The sequence below is a fragment of the Lytechinus pictus genome, chromosome 7 (assembly GCF_037042905.1).
Source record: "Lytechinus pictus isolate F3 Inbred chromosome 7, Lp3.0, whole genome shotgun sequence".
Classification (NCBI taxonomy): Eukaryota; Metazoa; Echinodermata; class Echinoidea; order Temnopleuroida; family Toxopneustidae; genus Lytechinus; species Lytechinus pictus.
The window spans coordinates 16,584,616-16,610,008 of NC_087251.1; the positions used below are offsets into that span (position 1 = coordinate 16,584,616).

At 35.3% G+C, this 25,393-nt stretch overlaps 2 protein-coding genes across 8 annotated transcripts in view; one reads left to right on the top strand and one right to left on the bottom strand.

Annotated features, from left to right (window-relative positions):
* Positions 1 to 245: 245 nt before the first annotated feature.
* Positions 246 to 10,481, bottom strand: LOC129264867 (ubiquitin-ribosomal protein eS31 fusion protein). The gene is made up of 5 exons (XM_054902824.2): positions 10,447 to 10,481; positions 10,255 to 10,323; positions 2,295 to 2,349; positions 1,359 to 1,576; positions 246 to 625 (listed from the first exon to the last, which is right to left on the bottom strand). Exons 2-5 carry the CDS (start codon positions 10,300 to 10,302, stop codon positions 476 to 478), a joined length of 471 nt encoding a protein of 156 aa, XP_054758799.1. The 5' UTR covers positions 10,303 to 10,323; positions 10,447 to 10,481; the 3' UTR covers positions 246 to 475.
* A 5,309-nt stretch (positions 10,482 to 15,790) lies between these two features.
* Positions 15,791 to 25,393, top strand: part of LOC129264864 (tetratricopeptide repeat protein 7B-like) — a 34,124-nt gene continuing 24,521 nt past the window's right edge. For 3 of the 7 annotated variants that reach the window (XM_064102082.1, XM_064102081.1, XM_064102084.1), the window contains exons 1-7: positions 15,804 to 16,002; positions 16,947 to 17,092; positions 17,477 to 17,645; positions 21,020 to 21,138; positions 21,912 to 22,042; positions 22,477 to 22,749; positions 23,612 to 23,638. In XM_064102082.1, coding sequence (XP_063958152.1) covers positions 15,879 to 16,002; positions 16,947 to 17,092; positions 17,477 to 17,645; positions 21,020 to 21,138; positions 21,912 to 22,042; positions 22,477 to 22,749; positions 23,612 to 23,638 — 989 coding nt within the window. In that variant the 5' untranslated portion in view covers positions 15,804 to 15,878. Of the gene's footprint in view, positions 16,003 to 16,946; positions 17,093 to 17,476; positions 17,646 to 21,019; positions 21,139 to 21,911; positions 22,043 to 22,476; positions 22,750 to 23,611; positions 23,639 to 25,393 lie in introns of all 7 variants that reach the window. The other 4 variants (XM_064102083.1, XM_064102085.1, XM_064102087.1 and 1 more) reach the window with 3 other exon arrangements.

The window sequence follows — 25,393 nt, forward strand, 5'->3', positions numbered from 1 at the left end:
AACATAATAAAAATACTTGTCCAGGTAAGCAGTGCAGAGTCAAGGAAGGTACATGCAAACCTACTGCATTTACCTTGCAGATCTAGGCAACCAAACCTCAAAATTACTCGATTGAGCTGGTAAAAGTTGATATATTGGTAGCAGGATTTTTGTATTAGATACAATCAGATATGACTAAACACTTTACTTCGAAACATTCACAATTTCTAAACATCAAATAAAATGGCACAGGACTACACTTGGAGTGACGGTATGTTGTGTTTTAATGCATTTGTTGTAACATTATTGAAAGATGATGAGATGACTTCATATCATCCACAAAACATGTATCCAGTGAAATGTATTGTTCATTTTGAGTTCAGAACGAAAATCCGTATGCAATGGGACTGGTCCAGAGAGCCCCTTGTGAAGTCCATTCTACTAGATGTTATGCAGAATGAAAGAAAGGATCCAGAGTTTGGAGGTAGAATAAAGTCTACTTCTCCTGGGGCTTGTTGTAGACGTAGGTCAGGCAGCACTTTCCACAGTACTGGCGGTCAAAGTGGGAGGCCATGAAGACACCAGCACCGCACTCCTCGCTGGGGCACTCACGGCGCAGACGGGTGATCTTGCCGTTCTCGTCAACCTGACATAAATATAAATATCATGAAGTTTTAAAAAGGCCTGCCTATAGGTCATGACTTATCCATCATCATTGAGTACCATGTGAATGAAACCAAAGTTAAGTACTTATCTAAACTACACATACCCCTTGACAAAATTTTTTTAGGGGTAATAAGAGAAAAGCTCTCAATTTTGTTCTGTACAGTCCTATACAAAACAATCTGCTACACAAAAATATTTTTTGGACAGCAGTCTTTAAACAAGGTTTAGCAAATTGTGAGGCAAAAACAGAGTCTCTGTAAGTGATGTCATTGACTTCTTCTAGTTTGTGGCAATAGGCAACAGACCTGTTACAGACTATAGCATATGTTTTCCAATACAAAGATGGAACTGTAGCATGAACATACATATCAAGAACCTGCAGTGTTTGATGATACTTGCTCAGATATATAGCCATTTTAAAATCACTGATGGACTCATAGGTGTCCTAAGTAAAGCTAAGTCATCATAGCAAGGCATAATCACTCTACCAAACTGTCAACAATCAGATCACAGTTCAAATATCCCCTGGCAAAGATCTACCAAAATTCTGATGTGCTCATATTTCAAAAAAATCTGTAGTGCATTCAATTCTTATCTTTGTGCAAAATTAAACATTCACACAGATGTTTCCTTTATTGGTACCCTAGTGCCTTCAATCAGAAAACAAGATTCCAGCATTGCATTCATATAACTACATCTCTATCAATAATCACCTTGTAGAATTTAAGCACAGCGAGCTTGACCTTCTTCTTCTTATGCTTGGTCTTCTTGGGGGTGGTGTAGTTCTTCTTCTTGCGCTTCTTGGCGCCACCACGGAGCCTAAGCACCAAGTGGAGGGTGGACTCCTTCTGGATATTGTAGTCAGACAGAGTGCGGCCATCTTCCAGCTGCTTGCCGGCGAAGATCAGGCGCTGCTGATCGGGAGGGATACCTGTGAGATGGGAAGCATTTGAAGTAATTGTGAACAAGGGAGAAGTTGACAAACACAAGCAATCACTAATAAAATGATTTTTTTTTGGGTAATTCGCTTGGTATGAACAAAAAAAGGAGAAGTCTTGAGAAAATAGCATAATTGTAGCACAATATTTACCAGACTCTGATATGTAGGCCCGTCTCCTGTCTATATTTTCTAAAATGACTAGCTCAGATATGTACTCATTGTAATATCACAGTAGAACTCATAAGGTGTCCTAAGTAAATGAGTTTGGTCATCATGGCAAGTCTTCAATAACTACCTTTTAAACGCTTTACCAAAGAAAGCCTAGGAAATGTCAGTAATATCAACAAAAAGTGAGAGAACTTGACTCTACATGCTATTAATGATGAATAAAAGGCCAAGCCCACCCCAACAAGTTGATATTGAGAGCAAAATCAATACAGCATAACATTGAAAACATCAAATTCCAATCAAATGTAAAAATAAGAAAACTATATTTTTAGACATCACATATTTTCTAGAATCGGTTATATGCATCTTCTAGTGAGTATTAAAATGAAATTGCCCATGATGTCAACCACTCAAAAGTTCTTTTGTGTTTTATTTTGTTGGAAAAATTTCATATACTCAATTAATTCAATCCAACTTTAGAAAAGTCTACATTTAAATCATTCTTTTCTTATCTCTTTGTCACAGACTACTAAACACTTACCTTCCTTGTCTTGAATTTTGGCCTTTACATTTTCAATAGTATCACTGGGTTCCACCTGATAATGACAAAAGAATTGTTTGAGCAAAAATTCAAAGTTACAAATAAAAATCTCCCATTCAAAAATTTGAACCTATCTATACTCTTGACAAATGAGTCACTCAGTACACATTTTCTAAAATTTTACTAGTAAGAGTACAAAGCAATCCCGGCCAAGCTCAGATCTTGAACTCTTTTTTTTATATCAAAGAAACACTCATTAGGTGTCCTAAGTGAGTTACATCATCATTGTTAACAGGGAATTGTACTGATACATTTACTTCAACAGAATTTGACTTTCTGATAATAGATAACAAGGAATTCTCAAAAATTGAGTAATTCCTACTACCTATTTATCAAACAAATCTGTACCCCAAGTAGTGAATACAACCAACAGATAAAATACAATGAGATAAAATTATGCAAATGATTACTTCCAGTTTGCATAGTTTGTTGAATGTGAATAGTTTTTTCAAATATTTATTAAGAGCCCATTCAAATGCATTCTCAGCAAAATCTCTATAAATAAGATATTTTGTATACATTTTTGTCTTTAAAATGGTGACAAATATGAATTTTGTATTCTGCATTTTAAAAAAAAATGACATTTCAGCCCATGTAAATGGGATACAACTTCATTTCCGACATTTATACAATATTGATTTCATTTTTAAACAAAAACTCATTTAAAAAAACGAGAGAAATATTTTTATGATTGGAAAAATTTTGCTGATGTTTACATGTACGACGCCATCTTGTTCTCCTTGTTCTTCGCCAAGCTACGAGATGCATATCCTCGATATGCGTCTCGTAGCTTGGCGTTAGCGTCTGTAACAAACAAGATGGCGGTGTAAACATCGAGCAAGTTTCCCCGTCTTTTCATATTTTTCTAATGAATTCTTGTTTAAAAATGAAATTTGATATGGCTAGGCATGTTGGCACTGTCGATAGACCTTATCGCAAATAGCGTTAGTCGCGTGAGGGCGTATGTCACCGCAAAGGATCACATGAATGAAAAGGGAGCGGAATCGGCTTTCGGGAAGCCATACAACGCCATATGTTTTGTGTAGTGTCACTCAAAATCCAGGCTTTTTTTAGGTCTGATTTCTTTGTATTGAAATTATTTTGGATACTTGAATGTGGATTTATAGAACAATCTTTGTATCATGATTGCACAGTGAAAGTATGAACTCGATGCTCACCGTATTTTCCAAGTTTTCTGGGGCTAAATTTGGGAAGATTTTGTTGGAAAAGTGAGCATGGTGATTGCGGGCATGTGCCGATTGACTGTAGAAAAGAGCACGTCGGCGATCCGAAGAGTCTGAGGCTATTTTTCCAAGGAAAGAATATTGATGAGAATCATAATGTAGACCATAATATATATCTTATCACAATAACTAGTAAATTTATTTAGTTTTTGTTATTTTGAGGGAAATATAGTCCTTCGCGGCAAATGGGTTTTTTTGGTTTGATCAATAAAAGATCTAATGTTAGACGGGGGGGGGGGTTGAGACTCGAGGATCGAGCAGCCGGAGAGACCATTAGCTAGTGTGTATATACAAATAGGCCTATGACATATAAAGTTGGAATAAATCCCTGCAAGTTAAAACATTTTATATGCCGTATATTTAGGCCCTAGTATTAATGGTCTCCGGCCCTCAGTCTAACCTCTCTGTAATTTTATTTTGTCTGAAAATTAAGCAGCTGATGGATATTTAATTCATATGAATGATATATATTCCATTGTTTTAATAAAACAAATATTTAAAAATTTGCATTTTCAATTAATTTCATCGCATTCAGTCACTAATTACTTCTCTCACAGATCACGTACCTTCCTCATTTCATTTTTTTAATACTTATTTTTATCTCATTAAACTTTTATTTATTCTCATTTTTTTTTATTTACCATAATTCATTATCTTGTCTTTGCAGTATTATAAAATCTTGGGACCAGGGGCAGTATTCTGAAGTCATTTTATCTTTAAAAATATTTTATTTTATCTCTTAAAATGAAATTGGTATTCTGAGATGACATTTTATCTCTCAGATAAAATTTACATAAAATTTACAATTTTATCTTGCGTAACTATAGCTGATACGCAACAGAACAGTGCCTGCGTAGACATACCCATCGCGTATCTGGGTACTGCAACGCGGATGATGTGCTTGCGCCCGAGTTACTTTGAAGAAAAAAATAAAATAGACTTAAAAGAGGGTAGGGGCTATTTTATCTCCACGAGGTGATTTCACCAATATTTCTAGGTGAATTAGCCCCAAATGGTGACATGAAAATGAAGAAAAATTATATATTTATTGAGAATAACCCCTTAACGTTATTCCTGTACAATCAGAAAGTATTTCATAAGACTTGTCTTGACTAATATTGTCTTTGAAATGATGCTTGAAAAGATGCGATATAGACTTCGAAAAAAGATGAGAGTATTGTCCTTTTTGTTAAAAAGAAATCTCTGTAAAGACGCGCAAGTGTATAGTGCAAGCATATTTGAAGTCAATAAATTGACGCAATCTCACCCCTTTGCCACACCTCCTGGCGAAATGGATTTCAATTGGTTGACACGAGAGAGCTATAAAAGCTCGTTTCTAATTGGATATTGATTAAAAAGTAGGTGTGTCTTACAGAGATAAAATGAAGATAAAATTGTTCTCAGAATACCAATTCGGAGAGATTTTAAGGGTATTTTATCTCACTGAATTTAACGGAGATAAAATATTTTATTTTATCTGAGATAAAATGGATCTCAGAATACCACCTCTGGCCTAAGCTTGTAACCGATTTTGCAATCGGCAACCGATTCCATTCGATTTCACCACAATCGGCAATCACTTGCCGATCTTCGATCATGCCCCTTGAAGGAAAAAATCGAAAATAAAAAATCGGCGTAGATCTGGTTACAGTGCGTGATCGCTCAGAACATATTTCAAGATTGTTTTTGAGGTGCTAGCTATTTAGAGGTCGCATTATTCAGGGAGAAAGACGCGGTATTACCGGTATCTATGGCGATGTTTAAGAGGATAGATATCTTCTCTTCCAACTCATGGTGATAGCGGATGCCGCCGTGAACTTTGAAAGGTCGTATTACCGACGGAGCTCACTGCGTTACTCTCTTACATCGTTTATGATGATATACATTTTATTTTCAACCTCGTGGTGATAGCGGATGCCGCCGTGAACTTTGAAAGGTCGTATTACCGACAGAGCTCACTGCGCTACTCTCTTACCCCTTTTATAATGATATAAATCTTCTCTTCAACCTCGTGGTAATAGCGGACCCCGCCATAAACTTTTAAAGACTGTACTATTGACGGAGCTTATTGCGTTACTCTCTTACATCGTTTATGATGATATACATTTTATTTTCAACCTCGTGGTGATAGCGGACCCCGCCGTGAACTTTTAAAGATCGTGCTACTGACGGAGCTCATTGCGTTACTCTCTTACATCGTTTATAATGATATAAATCTTCTCTTCAACCTCGTGGTGATAGTGGACCCCGCTATAAACTTTTAAAGACTGTACTATTGACGGAGCTTATTGCGTTGCTCTCTTACATCGTTTATGATGATATTCATTTTATATTCAACCTCGTGGTGATAGCGGAAGCCGCCGTGAACTTTGAAAGGTCGTATTACCGACGGAGCTCACTGCGCTACTCTCTAACCCCGTTTATAATGATATAAATCTTCTCTTCAACCTCGTGGTGATAGCGGACCCCGCCATAAGCTTTTAAAGACTGTACTATTGACGGAGCTTATTGCGTTACTCTCTTACATCGTTTATGATGATATACATTTTATTTTCAACCTCGTGGTGATAGCGGATGCCGCCGTGAACTTTGAAAGGTCGTATTACCGACGGAGCTCACTGTGTTACTCTCTTACATCGTTTATGATGATATGCATTTTATTTTCAACCTCGTGGTGATAGCGGATGCCGCCGTGAACTTTGAAAGGTCGTACTATTGACGGAGCTCACTGCGTTACTCTCTTACATCGTTTATGATGATTTACATTTTATTTTCAACCTCGTGGTGAAAGCGGACCCCGCCGTGAACTTTTAAAGATCGTGCTACTGACGGAGCTTATTGCGTTACTCTCTTACATCGTTTATGATGATATACATTTTATTTTCAACCTCGTGGTGATAGCGGATGCCGCCGTGAACTTTGAAAGGTCGTATTACCGACGGAGCTCACTGCGTTACTCTCTTACATCGTTTATGATGATATACATTTTATTTTCAACCTCGTGGTGATAGCGGATGCCGCCGTGAACTTTGAAAGGTCGTGCTATTGACGGAGGTCATTGCGTTACTCTCTTACATCGTTTATGATGATTTACATTTTATTTTCAACCTCGTGGTGATAGCGGATGCCGCCGTGAACTTTGAAAGGTCGTATTACCGACGGAGCTCACTGCGTTACTCTCTTACATCGTTTATGATGATATACATTTTATTTTCAACCTCGTGGTGATAGCGGATGCCGCCGTGAACTTTGAAAGGTCGTATTACCGACGGAGCTCACTGCGCTACTCTCTTACCCCCTTTATAATGATAAAAATCTTCTCTTCAACCTCGTGGTGATAGCGGACCCCGCCATAAACTTTTAAAGACTGTACTATTGACGGAGCTTATTGCGTTACTCTCTTACATCGTTTATGATGATATACATTTTATTTTCAACCTCGTGGTGATAGCGGACCCCGCCGTGAACTTTTAAAGATCGTGCTACTGACGGAGCTCATTGCGTTACTCTCTTACATCGTTTATAATGATATAAATCTTCTCTTCAACCTCGTGGTGATAGCGGACCCCGCCATAAACTTTTAAAGACTGTACTATTGACGGAGCTTATTGCGTTGCTCTCTTACATCGTTTATGATGATATTCATTTTATTTTCAACCTCGTGGTGATAGCGGATGCCACCGTGAACTTTGAAAGGTCGTATTACCGACGGAGCTCACTGCGTTACTCTCTTACATCGTTTATGATGATATACATTTTATTTTCAACCTCGTGGTGATAGCGGATGCCGCCGTGAACTTTGAAAGGTCGTACTATTGACGGAGTTCACTGCGTTACTCTCTTACATCGTTTATGATGATATACATTTTATTTTCAACCTCGTGGTGATAGCGGATGCCGCCGTGAACTTTGAAAGGTCGTGCTATTGACGGAGGTCATTGCGTTACTCTCTTACATCGTTTATGATGATTTACATTTTATTTTCAACCTCGTGGTGATAGCGGATGCCGCCGTGAACTTTGAAAGGTCGTATTACCGACGGAGCTCACTGCGCTACTCTCTTACCCCCTTTATAGTGATAAAAATCTTCTCTTCAACCTCGTGGTGATAGCGGACCCCGCCATAAACTTTTAAAGACTGTACTATTGACGGAGCTTATTGCGTTACTCTCTTACATCGTTTATGATGATATACATTTTATTTTCAACCTCGTGGTGATAGCGGACCCCGCCGTGAACTTTTAAAGATCGTGCTACTGACGGAGCTCATTGCGTTACTCTCTTACATCGTTTATAATGATATAAATCTTCTCTTCAACCTCGTGGTGATAGCGGACCCCGCCATAAACTTTTAAAGACTGTACTATTGACGGAGCTTATTGCGTTGCTCTCTTACATCGTTTATGATGATATTCATTTTATATTCAACCTCGTGGTGATAGCGGACCCCGCCGTAAACTTTTAAAGACTGTACTATTGACGGAGCTTATTGCGTTACTCTCTTACATCGTTTATGATGATATACATTTTATTTTCAACCTCGTGGTGATAGCGGATGCCACCGTGAACTTTGAAAGGTCGTATTACCGACGGAGCTCACTGCGTTACTCTCTTACATCGTTTATGATGATATACATTTTATTTTCAACCTCGTGGTGATAGCGGATGCCGCCGTGAACTTTGAAAGGTCGTATTACCGACGGAGCTCACTGCGTTACTCTCTTACATCGTTTATGATGATATACATTTTATTTTCAACCTCGTGGTGATAGCGGATGCCGCCGTTAACTTTGAAAGGTCGTATTACCGACGGAGCTCACTGCGCTACTCTCTTACCCCCTTTATAATGATATAAATCTTCTCTTCAACCTCGTGGTGATAGCGGACCCCGCCATAAACTTTTAAAGACTGTACTATTGACGGAGCTTATTGCGTTACTCTCTTACATCGTTTATGATGATATACAATTATACATTTTATTTTCAACCTCGTGGTGATAGCGGATGCCGCCGTGAACTTTGAAAGGTCGTACTATTGACGGAGCTCATTGCGTTACTCTCTTACATCGTTTATGATGATTTACATTTTATTTTCAACCTCGTGGTGATAACGGACCCCGCCGTGAATTTCAAATTGATTTGAAAACGCTAGCTACCCAAAACATTTTAATAACATATTTCAAATCATCGTGCGTGCTTGCGTCTTCTACTTCATTTTAATTGCACTTGCGACTTTAGGATGATGCGTCGTAAGAGATCATTCCAATAATTCTAAATCGCTAGCACCTAAAAATACTTCTAAAAGATGTCCCGCCGATCGTTCATTAACCTGTGATCTGTGAGAAATATTTTCATTTTATTTTCCTTTGCTCGGAAGATGCGTCTTTCGTTTATCTTTCTAATAAAAATCACTCGGTTTATTTTAAAGCAATAACACCTCAAAACCCCTGCCTTTAAAACATGTTCCAAACGATCGCGCATGTTGGCGACTTCCATTCCAATGCATTCGTCTTTGTGACTTTGTCAGGAAGATGCGCACGACCGCGAACAACATTTTGATGTATTCCTTTGTTTTTAAACATCGCCGATTCGATTTTCGATTCGATTTCGATTTTAGAAGCTTAACTGCCGATCCGATTTTCGATCTGATTTTTGATCCGATTTACAACATTACTCTGGCCACTAATAAAACTTCAGAATGTCCGGCCATGATCCTGAATTACATGCAATAATTATGTATCTGTGGACAGAAAAGAAAACACAGCTCGGTTAATATCTGAATAAAATCTTGATTGAGATAATTATTTATGAAACATGTATTCTTGCCAATCATGATCGATTGATATATTTAATAACTAGAATAAAGTAATCAAATACTGCAGAGTTTGTTTTCATCATTTTTTTAATTCCTTGGGAATTCCCGGAACAGTTTCCTCCACTGCATCGCCGACGTACTCAGAGTCCCTGCTGGGCCGAGAGTGCCCGCAGTCCGTGCATACAAAAGCGCACTTTGCAGTCACAGCCAGGTCACAGCTGCACAGCTCAGAATACGCAGACAGTCATGACAGTGCGCAAAAATGAAACGAAACTTCACATGTTTTCATAAAATCTGTGGTAATTCTTGCAACTATATTTTAGTATATACTGTAGACAGCACATCTATCTGGCTCTGCCACCCAACATAATTAAGAAGAAAAATGTAATAAGATAATAAGACTCTGGAACAAATGTGACAAGGCGTTTATTGGAAGTTTGCAAAATGTTGGCTGCGGGCGTCGACCGCATCTTAGTTTTTTTACTAAGTAATAAGTATGTCTAACTATGGAAATCGTACACTTTGTCGGCTGCTTGCGTTCACATGGTCGCATCCGGACAACAGCGGCGCTACCCTTTTCGATCCCATGATCCTTTGCGTGAATCTATTTGCGATAAGGTCTATGGCAGAGTCCCCAATCGACTTTGGCATGGCACATGTGTATCTTGTTAAAATTCGAGTACCACCCCCTCCCCCTCCCCCCCCCCCCCCACCATCCCGATTCTCTTGTGCAACACTACATCCACGCACGATTTACCTTTCTCAACTGCACTACACACACCATGCACACGTCCAACACCATTGACACAACGCATTGCAATTGCACGGAGAATTGCGACTAACCTCGAGGGTGATGGTTTTCCCCGTCAATGTTTTCACGAAAATCTGCATCTTGGCTGATGTCAGTGCCACCTATTTAAATAAAATAATATGAGTAAAATTTGTAAATTTGTTTCAGATTGAAATTATATGATTTTGCTTGCAAATTCACCGCATAATTGAACATTATTTCGACAAATTTTACGTGTAACTCACCGGCGACAGCGAGGCAACAGAAAAAGGCCGCACGCATGTTCACAAAATTGAAACATAGAGGGCGACAACATATCGCAAGATCGTATCTCTGTGCCCCCCCCCCCCCCCCCCACAAGACAAGTCAAGAGAAGTTGGGTCTTATCATGTAACTGTTTTTGAGAGGTTCTTTAGGAAGTCCCGGGAGGGATTGGAACCCTTTAAAGGTCAAGTCCACCCCAGAAAAATGTTGATTTGAATAAACAGAGAAAAATCAAACAAGCATAACGCTGAATGTAAAATAAGAAGTTATCGGGGAAGTTATGACATTTTAAAGTTTCGCTTTTCTTCAAAAAATAGTTATATTTCCAACTCATTGAGAGATATGAGAGATTCGATTATGTCTCTCACTCACAATTTCTTTGGTTTTTTTTTTTTTTTTTATATAATATTTCAATTCTTACCGATGTGACAATAAGGACCAACTTGACTAAAACATAAAATGTTAAGCTATTTAATTCTACATGTTCAGGGAGGAAGAAACCTGTTGGTCGCAGGACAATGAGGAGCCGAAAATGAAAATATTTCATATATAAAATACAAAAGAAATAGTAAGTGGGCGACGTCATCAGTCACATCATTTGCATACCAACTAGGATGTGCATATAAATTTCCAGTGTTATGCTATCATCTTTTTGTAAGGGTGGACTTATCCTTTAAATAAAAAAAGTGCCTTTAGTGGAAACCATTGCGTTGTATGAATTAGCCTATATATATATTTTTTTTTTTTGGGGGGGGCGGTTGTACATGAACATGAACAAATCAAGTACAAGGCCTATAGGCCAATTTTTTTTCTTCAAATAATGTGCTCTCATTTAAAGTTTGAGCAAAATAATATTTTTTGAGAGAAGAAAGTACATCCACTAGCGTACCTACGGGGGGGGCAGAGGGGGCACTCTGCCCCCCCTGACGAGCCACAACCCATACAAAAGACATATACCTGCCCCCTCTGACGAGCTTAAAATACCTTTTTTGCCCCCCCTGACGAACTTGAATACCTTTAATGCCCCCCCCCCTGAAGAGCCTGAAGACCTTTTTTTTTTTTTTTTTTTTTTTTTTTGCTTGTCAAATTTATTTTCTGGTACGAAAACCTAAATTTTTTTATTGAAGACCTTTTTTTTTTTTTTTTTTTTTTTTGCTTATCAAATTTTTTGGCGGCCGATTTTGCCCCCCCTGTGGAAAATCCTAGGTACGCCACTGAGTACATCCCTTTGCTGCTACCAGTTGCGGGGTATAAAAATAACTCCAGTCTGATAAACAAATGCTCAAAACCGTGGCTCAAACTTTGCAGGAGTCAGTGCTTTCTTAGAATATATCGATGGTGGAATCATAATCCCACCGCTGCCACCGCTTTGTAGAGTGGTCTGCATATGAGCCGAAAGGAACGTGTTTGTGTGGTTTTAAACTTACCAGTTAGACCATACGGTCTATTTTTTTAACTGGTTTTCAATATATTTTTACTGGGACAGTTGAGTTTTAACTGGACCAGTAAAAATCAACTGGAAACCAGTTCCATCATAACGTAATTCAAGCAAAAGCCAGTTAATTTGTTTTTCATCAAACTGGTGTAAAATTTAGGTACTGGACCATTATGACCAGTATTGTTTTTTACTGGTTTCCCGTATATTTTTTCTAGGCCAGTTGATTTTTAACTGGACGTCCAATAAAAATCAAGTGAAGACCAATTCCATCAAAATGTGTTATTATTATTATTATTATTATTGTTGTTGTTGTTGTTATTATTATCAATATTATCATAGATATTGTTATTATTATTGCTATCATTACTATTACTGTTGTTATTATTATTATTTTGATTATTATTTTTATTGTAATTATCGTTATGGTTAAGAGATAAAACAAGATATATATTCCCCTGATAAGTCAACTGGTCTAATTCCCATTCTAGTTCTTGTTTGAAATAAAACTTATAACTGGTCATTATAACCAGTTATATCAGTGATTCTGATGATGCTCATCAAGTGGCTTACGTCATTTGCATATTTCCAATTTTTTAACAAAAAATCATTAATTTAGAATGAAATATCCATGCAATGGCACTCATTATATTTTTTTACTTAAACATAAATGTGTGCACTAATTCACAATAAAATGTATGATTTTGCATTACATAAATTTAGAATAACAGCAGAAAGATGAATTTATTAGACAATCTTTTGCACCACATTTCACCCGACCGATCGAATTATATACGCTAATACGTTTTGAGGCCGCTACCCTAGTCAAGCACTGCTTATGGTAGCGGTCTCCAGCATTTTTTTTTTGTCTACTCAACAAAGTACAACTTATACTATTGCAAACTAATACTATCTATATACATTTTTGCAAATGAATGATTATTTGTATTTATTTTTGTAAAAAGAAATGTATCACTATTTTTTTCTTTATAATTATTTCTGTTGGAAAAATGCTGAAATAAAATAAAATCAAATATATAACCAACCAAACTCATATATGACAAAGTGATCCAGAGCAATTAATGCAGCTCGACCAGTAGGAAATACCAGTAACACCAGTTAGACCAGTTGAGTTGGATGCCAGTTTACAACAAGACCACTGAGACCAGTAACCTCAAGAAATCAAGACCAAATTTCATTTAAAAATTAACCGGAGACCAGTTGAATTCAAGACCAATTTCATTCAACATGGACCAGTATGCAGTTAGACCAGCAAGCCGATGTTTCAATTTCCAGGGTTACCAGTTGAAAATCTGGCTGGTCGAACTGGTTCTTCCTTCTCATGATTAAGCTACCATTACTCCAAATTGCCCTTGTTGAACTGACCTGGACTCTGTACAAATTTGGGTTCATTTTGCACTTTTGATTTAGTTTACATTTTTAGTGTGCCCCTGGCTACCCTGGCATATCAATTTAAATACCTGATCTCAGCTAGTGTCCCTTTGGCGATACTAAATTTAGTAGATAGTCATTTTCTTTCTTTCTTTCTTTTTACTCTACATGACATAATATTTTAATGCTGTAAGAATAATTAATTTCTATCACATTGAAATTCTTTTTATCTGTTTATATAGTTTTCTCAGACCATTCGAGAAAGAAAAAAAAATAAAAATTTGAACTTCCGTTATATAGACCTACTCAGAAAATGGAAGGTTCTATTTACCAGTCTAGCGGCATATACAGACCTGTGATTCTTTCTACGCGCTTCAAAATCAACACAGACGCTTATTTTCACAAAACAGTGATATGCACAACTCGGTGACATGCAAATGAAACGGTCAATGATGTCCTTACTCACTATTTCTTTTGTTTTCTATTGTTTGAATTATACAATATTTCATTTTTTACAGATTTGACAATAAGGACCAACTTGACTGAACCATATAATATTAAGCAATGTTAATTCCACACGTTCATGAGGGAATTAATCGTTGATTCACTTGACAATGAGGAGAAAATTAGAATATTTCACATTTCATATAATAAAATACAAAAGAAATAGTGAGTGGATGACATCATCGGTCTCCTCATTTGCATACCGACCAGGATGTGCATATAACTGTTTTGTGAAATGAAGCGAAACTTTAAATTGTCATAACTTTCTTATTTTACATCCGATTTTGATGAAATTTTCAGTGTTATGCTTGTTGGATTTTTCTCTTTTTATTCAAATCAACTTTTTGTTGGGGTGGACTTGTCCTTTAAGCATGTTTAGTCTGATGCCCAGAGTAGTCTTATAGATTTTCCGTAGTATTTTTTTTTCAAATAATATTTTCCAGGCTGAAAATTATATGATTTTATTAAAAAGTAAAAAAAAGGGATTTGTTTCTATTTATTTGGGGATGCACTATTTGCAATATCGAATATCTTAATGCAAATTAATAATAATAATAATAAAGATTGCAGAAAAGAAATGTTCTGAATAATCGTAATAATATATAGCTGACGCGACATTAACAATTCTGAACTAGAATTAATTCTTATTCAAAATTAATGCTAATGTTATTTCTGTGTAAAATGGATAAAATCGTTAAAAAATATGAAAAATGTTATAGGGCCTGTCCTACGTTTAAATAGCATGTGCTGATTTGTACCTTTCTTGAGCATGTGGTTGGATATGCTTATTGCTCAAAAGACAAGTCTACCCCCACAAAAAGTGTTTTTTTTTTTTTTATAAAAATATAAAAATCAAGCAAGCATATAACACTGACAATTTCATCAAAATCGGATATAGAGTAAGAAAGTTATGACATTTTAAAGTTTCACTTAATTTCACAACTTAACTTCAATTTAACAGTTATGCACATCCTGGTTGGTAAGCAAATGAGGGGACTGACATTACCCACTCACTATTTCTTTTGTATTTTATTATATGAAATATGATATATTTCAATTTTCTCCTTATTGTCATGAGAAACCCCTGGTGAGAAACAACTTTTTATTTCTCCTTGAACATGTCATTGTTTGAACATTTTGTGGTTCAACCAAAAGGGACTTTGTTGTTAAAATTGAAATATTGTATAATTCAAACAATAAAAACATAATAAATAGTGAGTGAGTGACATCATCAACTCTCTCGTTTAATTGCACAGTACTAAGTGGTGCATATAATTGTATTGTGAAAAATAAGCGAAAATTTAAATGTCATAGCTTTCTTCTTTTCCATCCGATTTTGATGAAATTTTCAGCATTATTCTTGTCTGATTTATATCTCTATTTATTCATATAAACTTTTTTTTTTGGGGTGGACTTGCCCTTTAATTTAAACAGAAATCAAGCAAAAATAGGCCAATACGTCGAAATAAGAAAATTGTAACATTATATTGTCTCGATTCATTAAAAAAAAAACAGTTGCCCTAACACGGGTGATATGCAAATGAGACAGTAGATGCTGATGCCACATGATTTTGGTCTTTTATTGAAAAATGAATATTTCACTATTTTTCCATTTAGTGACAAAAGGGAACCTTTGTTGAAAATAACGATATGTGCAGTGCTGCATTTTTACAATCGCAACAAATTTACAACACCTTTGCACATTTACTGCACTGTAGAAATTGACCTATCGACATAATATTATACAGTAGGGCCTATACAGCATGCACTATTTTTTTTTGCCCCGCAAAAAGTAGGAAGCTAGGAACCTTTTGTTCCATTTTTTGCTTCTTATATTAATTTTTTTATTCTATAAGGAACATTTATACAACTACATGTATGAGGTTTCAAATATGATTGGTCACACCATTAAGAGCCCCCCCCCCCCCGCGCGAGTGAGGAGCGCGGCGAGATTGGCTCGCGAGGTCTGGGGGGGGGGGGCGCCGCGGCGGGCCGGGCCGGGGGATTGGTCTTGCTGCTGACGTCATTTCGGTGTAATGATTGGACTTGTCTTTCCTTGTTGAAGTTGAACAGCAAGAAATTATGGCTGCTAATCGCAAAGCTGTTTCTCGCGTAGAATCTGACATCGAAAAGTATAGGAATGAATGCAACTGGGAACGCATTAGAGAAATTGTTAACCAAAATAAAGTTAAAAGTCCTCAATTAGGTAAGTTTAACAAGTTTTAACGACGCCCATTTCGCTGCAGTCCCATTCGTTCTCAACTGTGTAGGGCCTATGCTTTTCGCATTTCTTGCCTTCAGAAAGCAATTGCTAGCGAGTAGCGGTTTGAACAATAGCGACGTCACGCTGGTGCGAACACGACTCACAGAAAAGTCGTGTGGTCCAGTGGTTAGAGCATTGGACTCCGAATGGCAAGGGACCGTGATATCTGTTATCTATGATTCTATCTGTCTATAGACTATATAGTATAACATCAGCCACTATAATAAAGTATAATGATTAATTTAGACGTGATATTATTAATTATTATGTTTTTTGGTTATTATAAGTATAACTTATAATTTTAATATATATTATATGCCAGCATGGCACTTTCCAGCAAAACGCTGTCCTGCTGAGACTGAGTTCCTACGGGAGTTACCAGAAACAGAAATAGTCCTAAGTAGTAACAATTACATGTAGTTAGACATGTCACATTACTGTTTTTATAAGATAATTATTGCTGCAAGCCAGCAAGGGACATATCATACACACATGTATGAAAATATGAAATATAATTTCATGTAAAAACATACGAAAAAGGAAGATGGGGACATCAGCCCACCCTATTGCATATTTATGACTGTACATATTGGCCTAGCTGTTTTCACAAAATATTTTTTAACTTAATTCAATAACTTAATCAAACTTAATTCAATAAGTAATAACACTGGTATTTGTTATCAGATTTTGAGGAGATTTTCAGCATTTGCTTTGTGAATTTTACTCTACTTATTTCAGCCTGGAGTACCCCTTTAACCTAAATTTTGAAGGCATTATAATGGAATCATTTTATGCTGCAACTGCATTTGTATAGATTTAAACATGTAGATGTGGACACTAACACATTGCATTGCCTTGTAATTTTAATCTAAATCTAATCTTCACAGAGGTTTTGCTTCATCTTGCCGCTGGGGAATGTGAGCTGGAGTTGTACTTGATTCAGAATCCACCCAATCATGAGACAGCAGCGAAAGCAAAGAAGGAGCTCTCATCAGCCAGGTCCCATCTCCTCCTTGCTGCTAAAGGCGCAAAGGTACTATGGGTACTATGATATGTTTTGCAGAATATTCTTTGATGTTCTGCCTTTCAGTAAACTGGTCATGAATGATTGGATGAAAATATGATGAAAAACATGCTGTATTTCTCAAATCAATACAGAATAGATCAATAAGATGTAAGAGAATCATTACAGGCTTTAATTATGAAATGGCTTGCAATTATTAATTGACATTTTTTCAAAGGTATGGAATGCTTTTTATGCAGTATTTTTTATTCTCCAGCTCAATTTATATTAACAGCATTTTTTCAGATTTAGTATTTTCTTTTACTATAAAATATGTTTATTAAGTCTTATACAGTTTCTCTTTGTGTTGAGAGTATTCTTTGCACTTTTTTTCCATTTTTGATTTGTTTTTAGCATATACTGTATGCAGAGTCGCACCTTCTCCTTTCCAAAGTCCACTTAGCCATGGGTGAATATGAAGAAGCCATCAGGAATTTAGATAAAGCTAAACTTGATGACATGACCAGCCAGGAGGTTCCCTGCACAAGGTTGAAGATCATGGCAGAGGCATTCGCAGTTAGAGGTTAGTTGGCATACAACCAAGGGGGTGTTTCATAAAAGATTTTTGCAAGATTTAAAGCATGACAGGTGACCTGGGGAGCATTTCATGAAAGGACTTGTCGGACGCTTCATCCGACAAATCCTACCATAGTAAGAGTGCCTCTCAGCCAATCTTACATGTAATCTAGAAAAGATGTCAGATCTGACAACTTTCCTTGATTCTATCTGTCGAAAGGCACTATTACTATGGCAACTAAGACGTCTGACAAATCCTTTGTTCTTGTGCTTATCAGATACATATTCCCCATATTTCCCCTGGTTTATCAAGAAAGTAAGACAATGTACTTTTAACATTCAAATTAAAGGAAAAATTTACAACTATAATAAATTTTTAATCATGGTAATTACCATGGTAACATGAAACAGAAGCCAATCAAAATCAAGGTTTACGAAGTAGTCGACTTAATGGCAAAGTTATCATAATTTTAAGTCTGTATGAAACGGGCCGCATGAATGTACTTTTACCAAGAGTTATTACATTTACTTAAAAAGTTACTCTTCGTTTTCATGCTATGATAATGTATGTCAAAATTGTTTAACTGATTAGAAGGTTGGATTAAATAAAGAAATATTTATTTATTTGATGTAAAATAGGAATAGCCTATATATACACTTACAAAAAATTATTACATTTACTTAAACAGTTACTTTTCTTTTTCATGCTATGATAAAGTATATCAAAATTGCTTAGAAGGTTGAACTAAATAGAGAAAGATTTATTTATTTGATTTAAAATAGGAATAGCCTTTAGAACCATGCATATATATATGTGGTACCCAACATTTGTTTTGAGCAAGTGTCTTCTCTCTTGATAATAAGTTTATAACATTGATTAAGAATATATATTTATATTTTATAACTTTGCCTAGCAATAATGAATGGTGTATTGATGTATGATTGCCATTTGGAAAATTTATGAGCTCCTTTTAATTTTTTTAAAAATACTTTATTTGTCATGAGGGCATTTTCACCACAGATGGACACAGAGGCAAAAAAATCAAGTTGATATTCATGTCAAATGCTTTATGTTTTTTAATAATACAAGACCTGAAGTTTCTGAGACAAAATTTTTCCGACTCTGGCAGCCATTTTTTATTTCAGAATGGCTGCCAAAGTATGGATAAAAATTAATGTTGAAAATAGTATATTGATACATAATTTGTTTTGACAGATTTTTAAAGAACAGGTTTGATCATGATGTTTTTGCCTGTGATTTAGCTTGCTATTATAACACTTTTTAAAATCCCACAGAAAGAAACACCAGTAATTCATTGATCTGATAAAAAAACATTGATGAAATATGTGATATGGTATGTAATGTCAGTTACCGAAAACATGAACTTTTTTTTCTCATTTCCTGGAAAAGAGGATATATTATATGAAACTTGGTAGATTTCCTCTCTAGGTAACACCCCTCCCTTCTACACCAAAATTAAAGATTACCAATTAACAATGAAGCCATAGGGTACCATTGAATATATGTAATGTCAGTTACCAAGTGGAAAATGTAATGTCAGTTACCGATATGTAATGTCAGTTACCATGATAAAACGTTGGTTACCTATATTGAAATGCAAATATGTGGTCAATTTTATGGTGAAGAAATACTGTATACTTGTTATTCAAGTCTTTCACTTTAAAAGTCACACCAGAAGGAGCATGCTATTGTATTGCTTAAATCTGCAATATTTTTTAAGCTTAACATTGTGATGAAGGGGATTTCCAGGGTCCCTTTTTTAGTGTCTAGGATTCTTTTGAGCATTGCCTCGCTAAAAGTAAATTCCTGGTTTTTATGCCTGTTAGTAGTGTGGATGTGTGATACAATTTTTGTTTTTGGTTTACAAGTAAAGATGAAAAGTGAAATTTGACAGTTCTGATCAATGTTGCATGGATCTACTAAAACTGTTTTTTTTTCTAATTTACAAATAGTTCAGTTTCAGTTTAGAAGCTGGAGTTTATTTTTTGTTGACAGCTTAAAAAAGAAATTAGCAAAAAAAAATGATTAAACAAATTATGAAGAGAATAGAAATCCGACAGATATGAATTGCTTGCACTGACAAGAATAGAAATCAATAAAACTACATGGCTGCATGAGATTCGGGGGAGGGGTACGTGTAGCCTAGGGGAGGAGACCCTTATTCATTTTGCCTTTTTTTGAGGGGAGGGGGAGGTTGGAGAAGGAAAAGGTTTAAAAAGTCAATATAAAACTGATGAATATATTATGGGTGTATAGTCAGAAAAATCCATGTGTACAGTCAATGCAATATTAAATTACTATAGGAAAACATGTAGCTGCTATGACCCCCCCCCCCGAGTAAGTAAAACATACATTTCTTATCTTTTGATAATTAAAAATGTGAAGTATTATGAAACTTTTATGATTTTAAAAAGCCTCACATTTATTACCAAGAAAATTATGCCTTTGAAAATCATAGAGCACTGGTAAATGTTAATGTGTATTGTCAGTTACCGACAAGTAATGATAAAAATGTTCAAATCAAAGAAAGGAATTAAGAAAAAGAAAAAGTTTTTTCATTGAAATGTTCCTAGAAACTCGGGTATACTTCCACATCAAGCTCACTTTCATGTGAAGCCCTGCACAGAAGATACAATGCAATGATTCCACACATTTGACTTCCATGTGTTATCTCTATGGCAAATTAAGTGTAATGTCAGTTACCGTAATGTCAGTTACCAGCATGTTTGCGGAAAAATTATCATAGCCCCCAAAAGACAAAAATGAATTTTTTTCATATTTTGACACATCTTAACCTAGTAACGGAGGTATATTTACATATTCAAATTATAACTCTATCTACTCAGGGACATGAGATATTTCAATTTTAATGAACACCCTAAAATTGCATGTCCTTTTTCGTAATGTCAGTTACCGACACATTTTTGCTTGCTGATGCGTAAAAAAATGTGGTTACATAGAAAAACTTAGTATCAGAGTATACAACAAGGTTCACTTTATTAACTCTATCAATAGCAAACTCCCATCATTTGTTGTTTTAGAGATACACACAATGAAAGGTGTGAAAACATTGTGCCGTGTAATGTCAGTTACCGTGAAAATGCCCATGAAGCTTTTTTATTAGGAAAATGAAGCCTTCTTATACAAACTTAAACAGTCACTACTTTTCATTGTTTTGACAGCTTTTATTGGCCAGAAAATGAGGATAATATGTAGTATGATTGACACATTTGTGAAGAAAAAAAATGAAAGCAATTTCCTCAATGAGTGTGTTGTTGTATCGAAATTCATAATTATCATGTGCAACATATTATTTGTGTCATGAAATACTGATGTTTATTTTCTTCTATCTCATTCAGGGATGTGCATGGAGAAACTAGCAGCTAAACAAGGGGATGGGAAAAAGAAAGAAGAACATGGAGAGGAGATCATTGCCAATTACGAAAGAGCAGGCGATTTGGCTCTCTACTATCTACAGGTATGAAATAGTCATTCATAAAATGTTCAAGCAGAGCTACCAATTAGTAGGATTTTGTCCTATTAAGTAGGATTTTTAACTAAACAGGATATTTCCCATAGAAATTTGATTTTTGAAATGATGATTTTGGCATGTTTTTAAAGAACTTAAAAATATTGGATAAAAAGAAACAAATAACAGGATTTTTTTTCATAATTAAGGTCAGCAGCTCTTTTAAGCTTTTACCGACCTACATTATTTCCTTAGAAGTCATGTTTTTGCCCACTGCTGTGGAATTAATATAACAAGTGATTAGTCACACCTTTTCCTTGTGTAGCTTGCTGTATCCTATTTCTAATGCTATGGTAATGAGGAAATGTATTTCTGTGTTATTTTTTATGGTAGTTACATATCTATTTCCCCTACAGTGCAATGAATGAAAGCATAATGGATCATGTTGCTAAAAATAGAAAAAGGAAATCTTTGACATGGCTAGTATCTGCCAATGGTGCTTAAAAATGCATGCTTATCGTTTTTTCACACACATGTATTTTGTGGAAGATGGCGGTTAGTTTGCATCATTAAATTTGATGTTTACAGATTTGTTTTATCCCATTATCCACTGAATTTGGGAATTTCACACAGGCTTTGTCCACAAACCATCCAGTTCCAGTAAGCAAGAGTTTCAGAAATCAAAACATGGTAATTTCTCTTCAGATTGGTCATAATCAGTCATTCTACCTGAGATATGTTTATGTTTCTTTACTTATTGTGATTTTTATTTAATGGTACAGGAAATTGAGAAAGGACAGCAAGCAAACACAACATCTTCAAGCTCCAGCAGTCTAGGGTCAGGGAGTCATATAGTAGGACCAGTCTTAGAAACAGCTGTACAGAGAGCACCACTTATCTACATACAGCAAGGGTATGCCATTGTCATTAAACTGGCTCTAATTCTTGAGATATCATGGGGATTGGTTTATAAAACCAGACTTTGTGAAAAGCATTTGAAATACCTCAGATAGTTTGGGCCTCAGCCAAATAAGTTGTCCCATCACAGACAGTTCTTAGCTTGATCCAGGCATTTTCAGGTTAGGGAAAGTGCGATGAAGACTTTACTTTATGAGCTGATGAGTCTGTTAGTCATTTGATTCCAGTTTTGGTGATGGACAGCACCTGCTGTGATTAAACACACTGTAGGTGATAAATTCTCATAAAAATGACACTGTAACAATGACTTATCCTCATTTTAACACTAAAATCCTTGCATCTGATTGTCTCAGAGGAAGTTTGCAAGTGAAAAAAAAATACATTGTGATAATAATGTATCACATATTTTTAATCTTTTTTTTTTCTCAGAAAACTGGATCAGGGTATCAATCGTTTCCGACACATTTTGAAAGCTGTTGAGACCCGAACCTCCCAGAACATTCGCACCACGCTTGCAAGGGAGCTAGCAGAAGTCCTCCTGCGAGGTGTATGTGACCATCGCTACACACCGCCCTCTGTTGATGGCCGAGAGGAGAGGACTGGCAGTTTGAGTAGGTCATCTGTGAGCGGTGGTTCTGCTTCATCCCTGAGACCAGCTAGTTCCAGAGGATCACTCAAGCCGAAGCTATACTCAATGGAAAGGTAGGCTGATATATTTTAATACACAAAATTTTATCTTGCCTCCCATCTAAAAAAAATGGATTTAGAAAAAATAAGAAATTCCTGTGTTTATGATAAAAAACATTTGATATTTTACTAATATATTGTACTTCATTGAACGCTGTAAAACTGTGATTTGTCGTTAGCCAGGCCAGGATATTATTGGAGAGGCTTGTTCAAAGAATAATGGCGCTCTGTATCAATTATGATTATTATTTTGGTTTGTATATTGTTTGTGTAGTATTATGATGTAAATGTTAGTGCTATCCACAAACAGAGTCAATAGTTTCAATGTTAAAATATAAAAGATTTGAAAATTAGATTTATGAAAAGAAAAAGTGCATGAAGCTGAGGTTATGTCTTACAGTGATATATCTAGGAAGAATTATAGCCCTCGTGTATGAGGGATCATTTAAAGTTTTTATAGTGTATCATTATTTCTCAGCTGAGATCGCAAATGTATGGCAGATATTCCTAATTTTGATAATGTTACTGTTATATTTTCCCACCACTATCCAAATTCTTTGTTTGCTTTGCATACATTTAAAATATTATTTTTTTTTAACTGATAATCCTATGTAGAAAAAGAAAATTTACAATTCTTAATTTGTGCATTATACCACATTTTTAAAATTAACAGTGGGTCAAATGTCAATTTTATCAGAACTTTTCTTTCTGACTCTGAAAGTCGTTATTAACATTTACGCTTACATTATTTCAGGCACTTTGATTTCTATCATTTGCTTACATTTTTGAAAATTTGAGTGTAATTTCATTTTTTTCTTGCTTCTATCTTATTTTCTTTTCTTTGTTTTTGTGTCTGATTTATGTGTATCATCTGTAGTCGTCCGAGCCATTGTTCTAATGATTAGTAAGTGTCGGGAACTGCATGGTCTGGAGTACAGACTAAATTCACACCTTATCTGCACTTTTCTACTGTGACAGGGCAGTTTTTGTTATGTGTTTCTTCTTATAGATGTTTTTTTTTTATAGTTCATAAAAACTAAAATGTTTTGATAGGGCTGCTTACAAATACCAACTAACATAAATTTTATTCTTATTATCAATATTATATTTTCTTGCTTTCCTCCATTGGATAATGCTTTTTATTGGAAAATTTTGTTGTTAGTTTGATGAAATATGAAAATGTCTTAAATTTGCATAGAGATTTTGTGGGGCACTTGGATATTTGATATGTTTTCTTTCACTTAATATAGACTGAAGAGGTTGAAAAGCTGTTAAGTAATACAAATTCTCAAAATGGGGCTAGATAAAAGCATGCTCAAAATGTTCTTCTTGTAGAGGTTTTTTATTTTATTTTAATTTGTTCTAATGAATGGGTAGTGCAGTGGTGTTGTAACAAGAAACATAATTCAAATCAAGTTTCAATGAAATTTGGAGAGAAATTTAGTACTAGTTTAGAATAGAAAAAAAAAAATTAAGTACGGTACTAAACACTCCCTCTTTCTCTTTTCTTCAAATTCTGATGTACAGGTAACTCTGCCTAAGTCGACCTTCTATGAGTAATTGCCTATTAAACTCAAAGCATTTTTTTTAGAGCAGATTATTTAAAGAATGTGTTATATACCTCTTCTAATTCAAATATTTCCTAAGTTGAACAGATTTCTCTGGTCCCAAGAGATTCGACTTGGCAGAGTTACCTGTCGTCGTGTTTAAACATTTATATGTTCTGTAAAAGTTTTAATCAAGAGGAATATGTACATTTTTACTAACAGATTCATGTAATTGGATTATGTTGACAAGTAGGTTAATATGAATCATTTATATTCTCTTGGGTATTTGTTCTTCAACAATTTTACAATATCAGATCATATCAGAATTTTCCAAACACATTGCAATGTTCGGAAGTCATTGATGAAAATGCTTCAAAATTGCTTTAGAAAAAGATTATTAAAAAAAATATAAGATTTTATACATGTATATAGCATTTCATGAATGAATTTCAGCAAGATGCAGTTCATTTGTTAAAAAGGAGATGCGTGGTGATACTGTGTCTTCTCTTGAAAAGGATCTTGATCATAATTTTGTTCATTACTGCCTCAAGAATCCAATGATTTTCATTATGAATTTATAAATCAAACAAATTTTAATTTATTTCCAGAATTATGTTATCCCTCAGGGGCATTATAACAAACCATGGACAAGGGAGAGAGAGAGAAATAGAAAATACCTGAAACATTTATCGTATATTTCACGTAGTAGTATCTCATAATTATACCTGGTCAAACTCCAATTTAGCAGTAACTTAAGTCTATATAACTTGTAAGGAATGCCAGATGTCACATTCCCCATTCAACATTCAAAGAAAACTTACAAAAGTATGCACCCCATATACATGTACATATATATTGAGGGGTGTCACAAAATCTGTAATTGTTTGTTGGTGAATAATTATGATATTCTGTCTTTATTTTGTGCAGCACTAAAAGAAATCAGAACAATATCTATCAGTGCTTTAAACTATAGATGTATTTTTACCTTGGTTGTCGATAAAGATGGAAACTCTTATTTTGCAATAAAAAAAACACATGCTATTGTGAAAATGAGAAGATCAATATTTTCATGTTTTAGAATATGTAATGTTTATCTACATAACAATCATCTA

Bases quoted from the DNA above. Each gene is read 5' to 3' on its own strand.
- LOC129264867 (XM_054902824.2), bottom strand. From the start codon at position 10,302: ATGCAGATTTTCGTGAAAACATTGACGGGGAAAACCATCACCCTCGAG. The intron at 1,577-2,294 runs GTAAGTGTTTAG...CCCATCTCACAG, and splicing joins CAAAATTCAAGACAAGGAAG to GTATCCCTCCCGATCAGCAG. The intron at 626-1,358 runs GTGATTATTGAT...TATTTATGTCAG, and splicing joins CTGTGCTTAAATTCTACAAG to GTTGACGAGAACGGCAAGAT.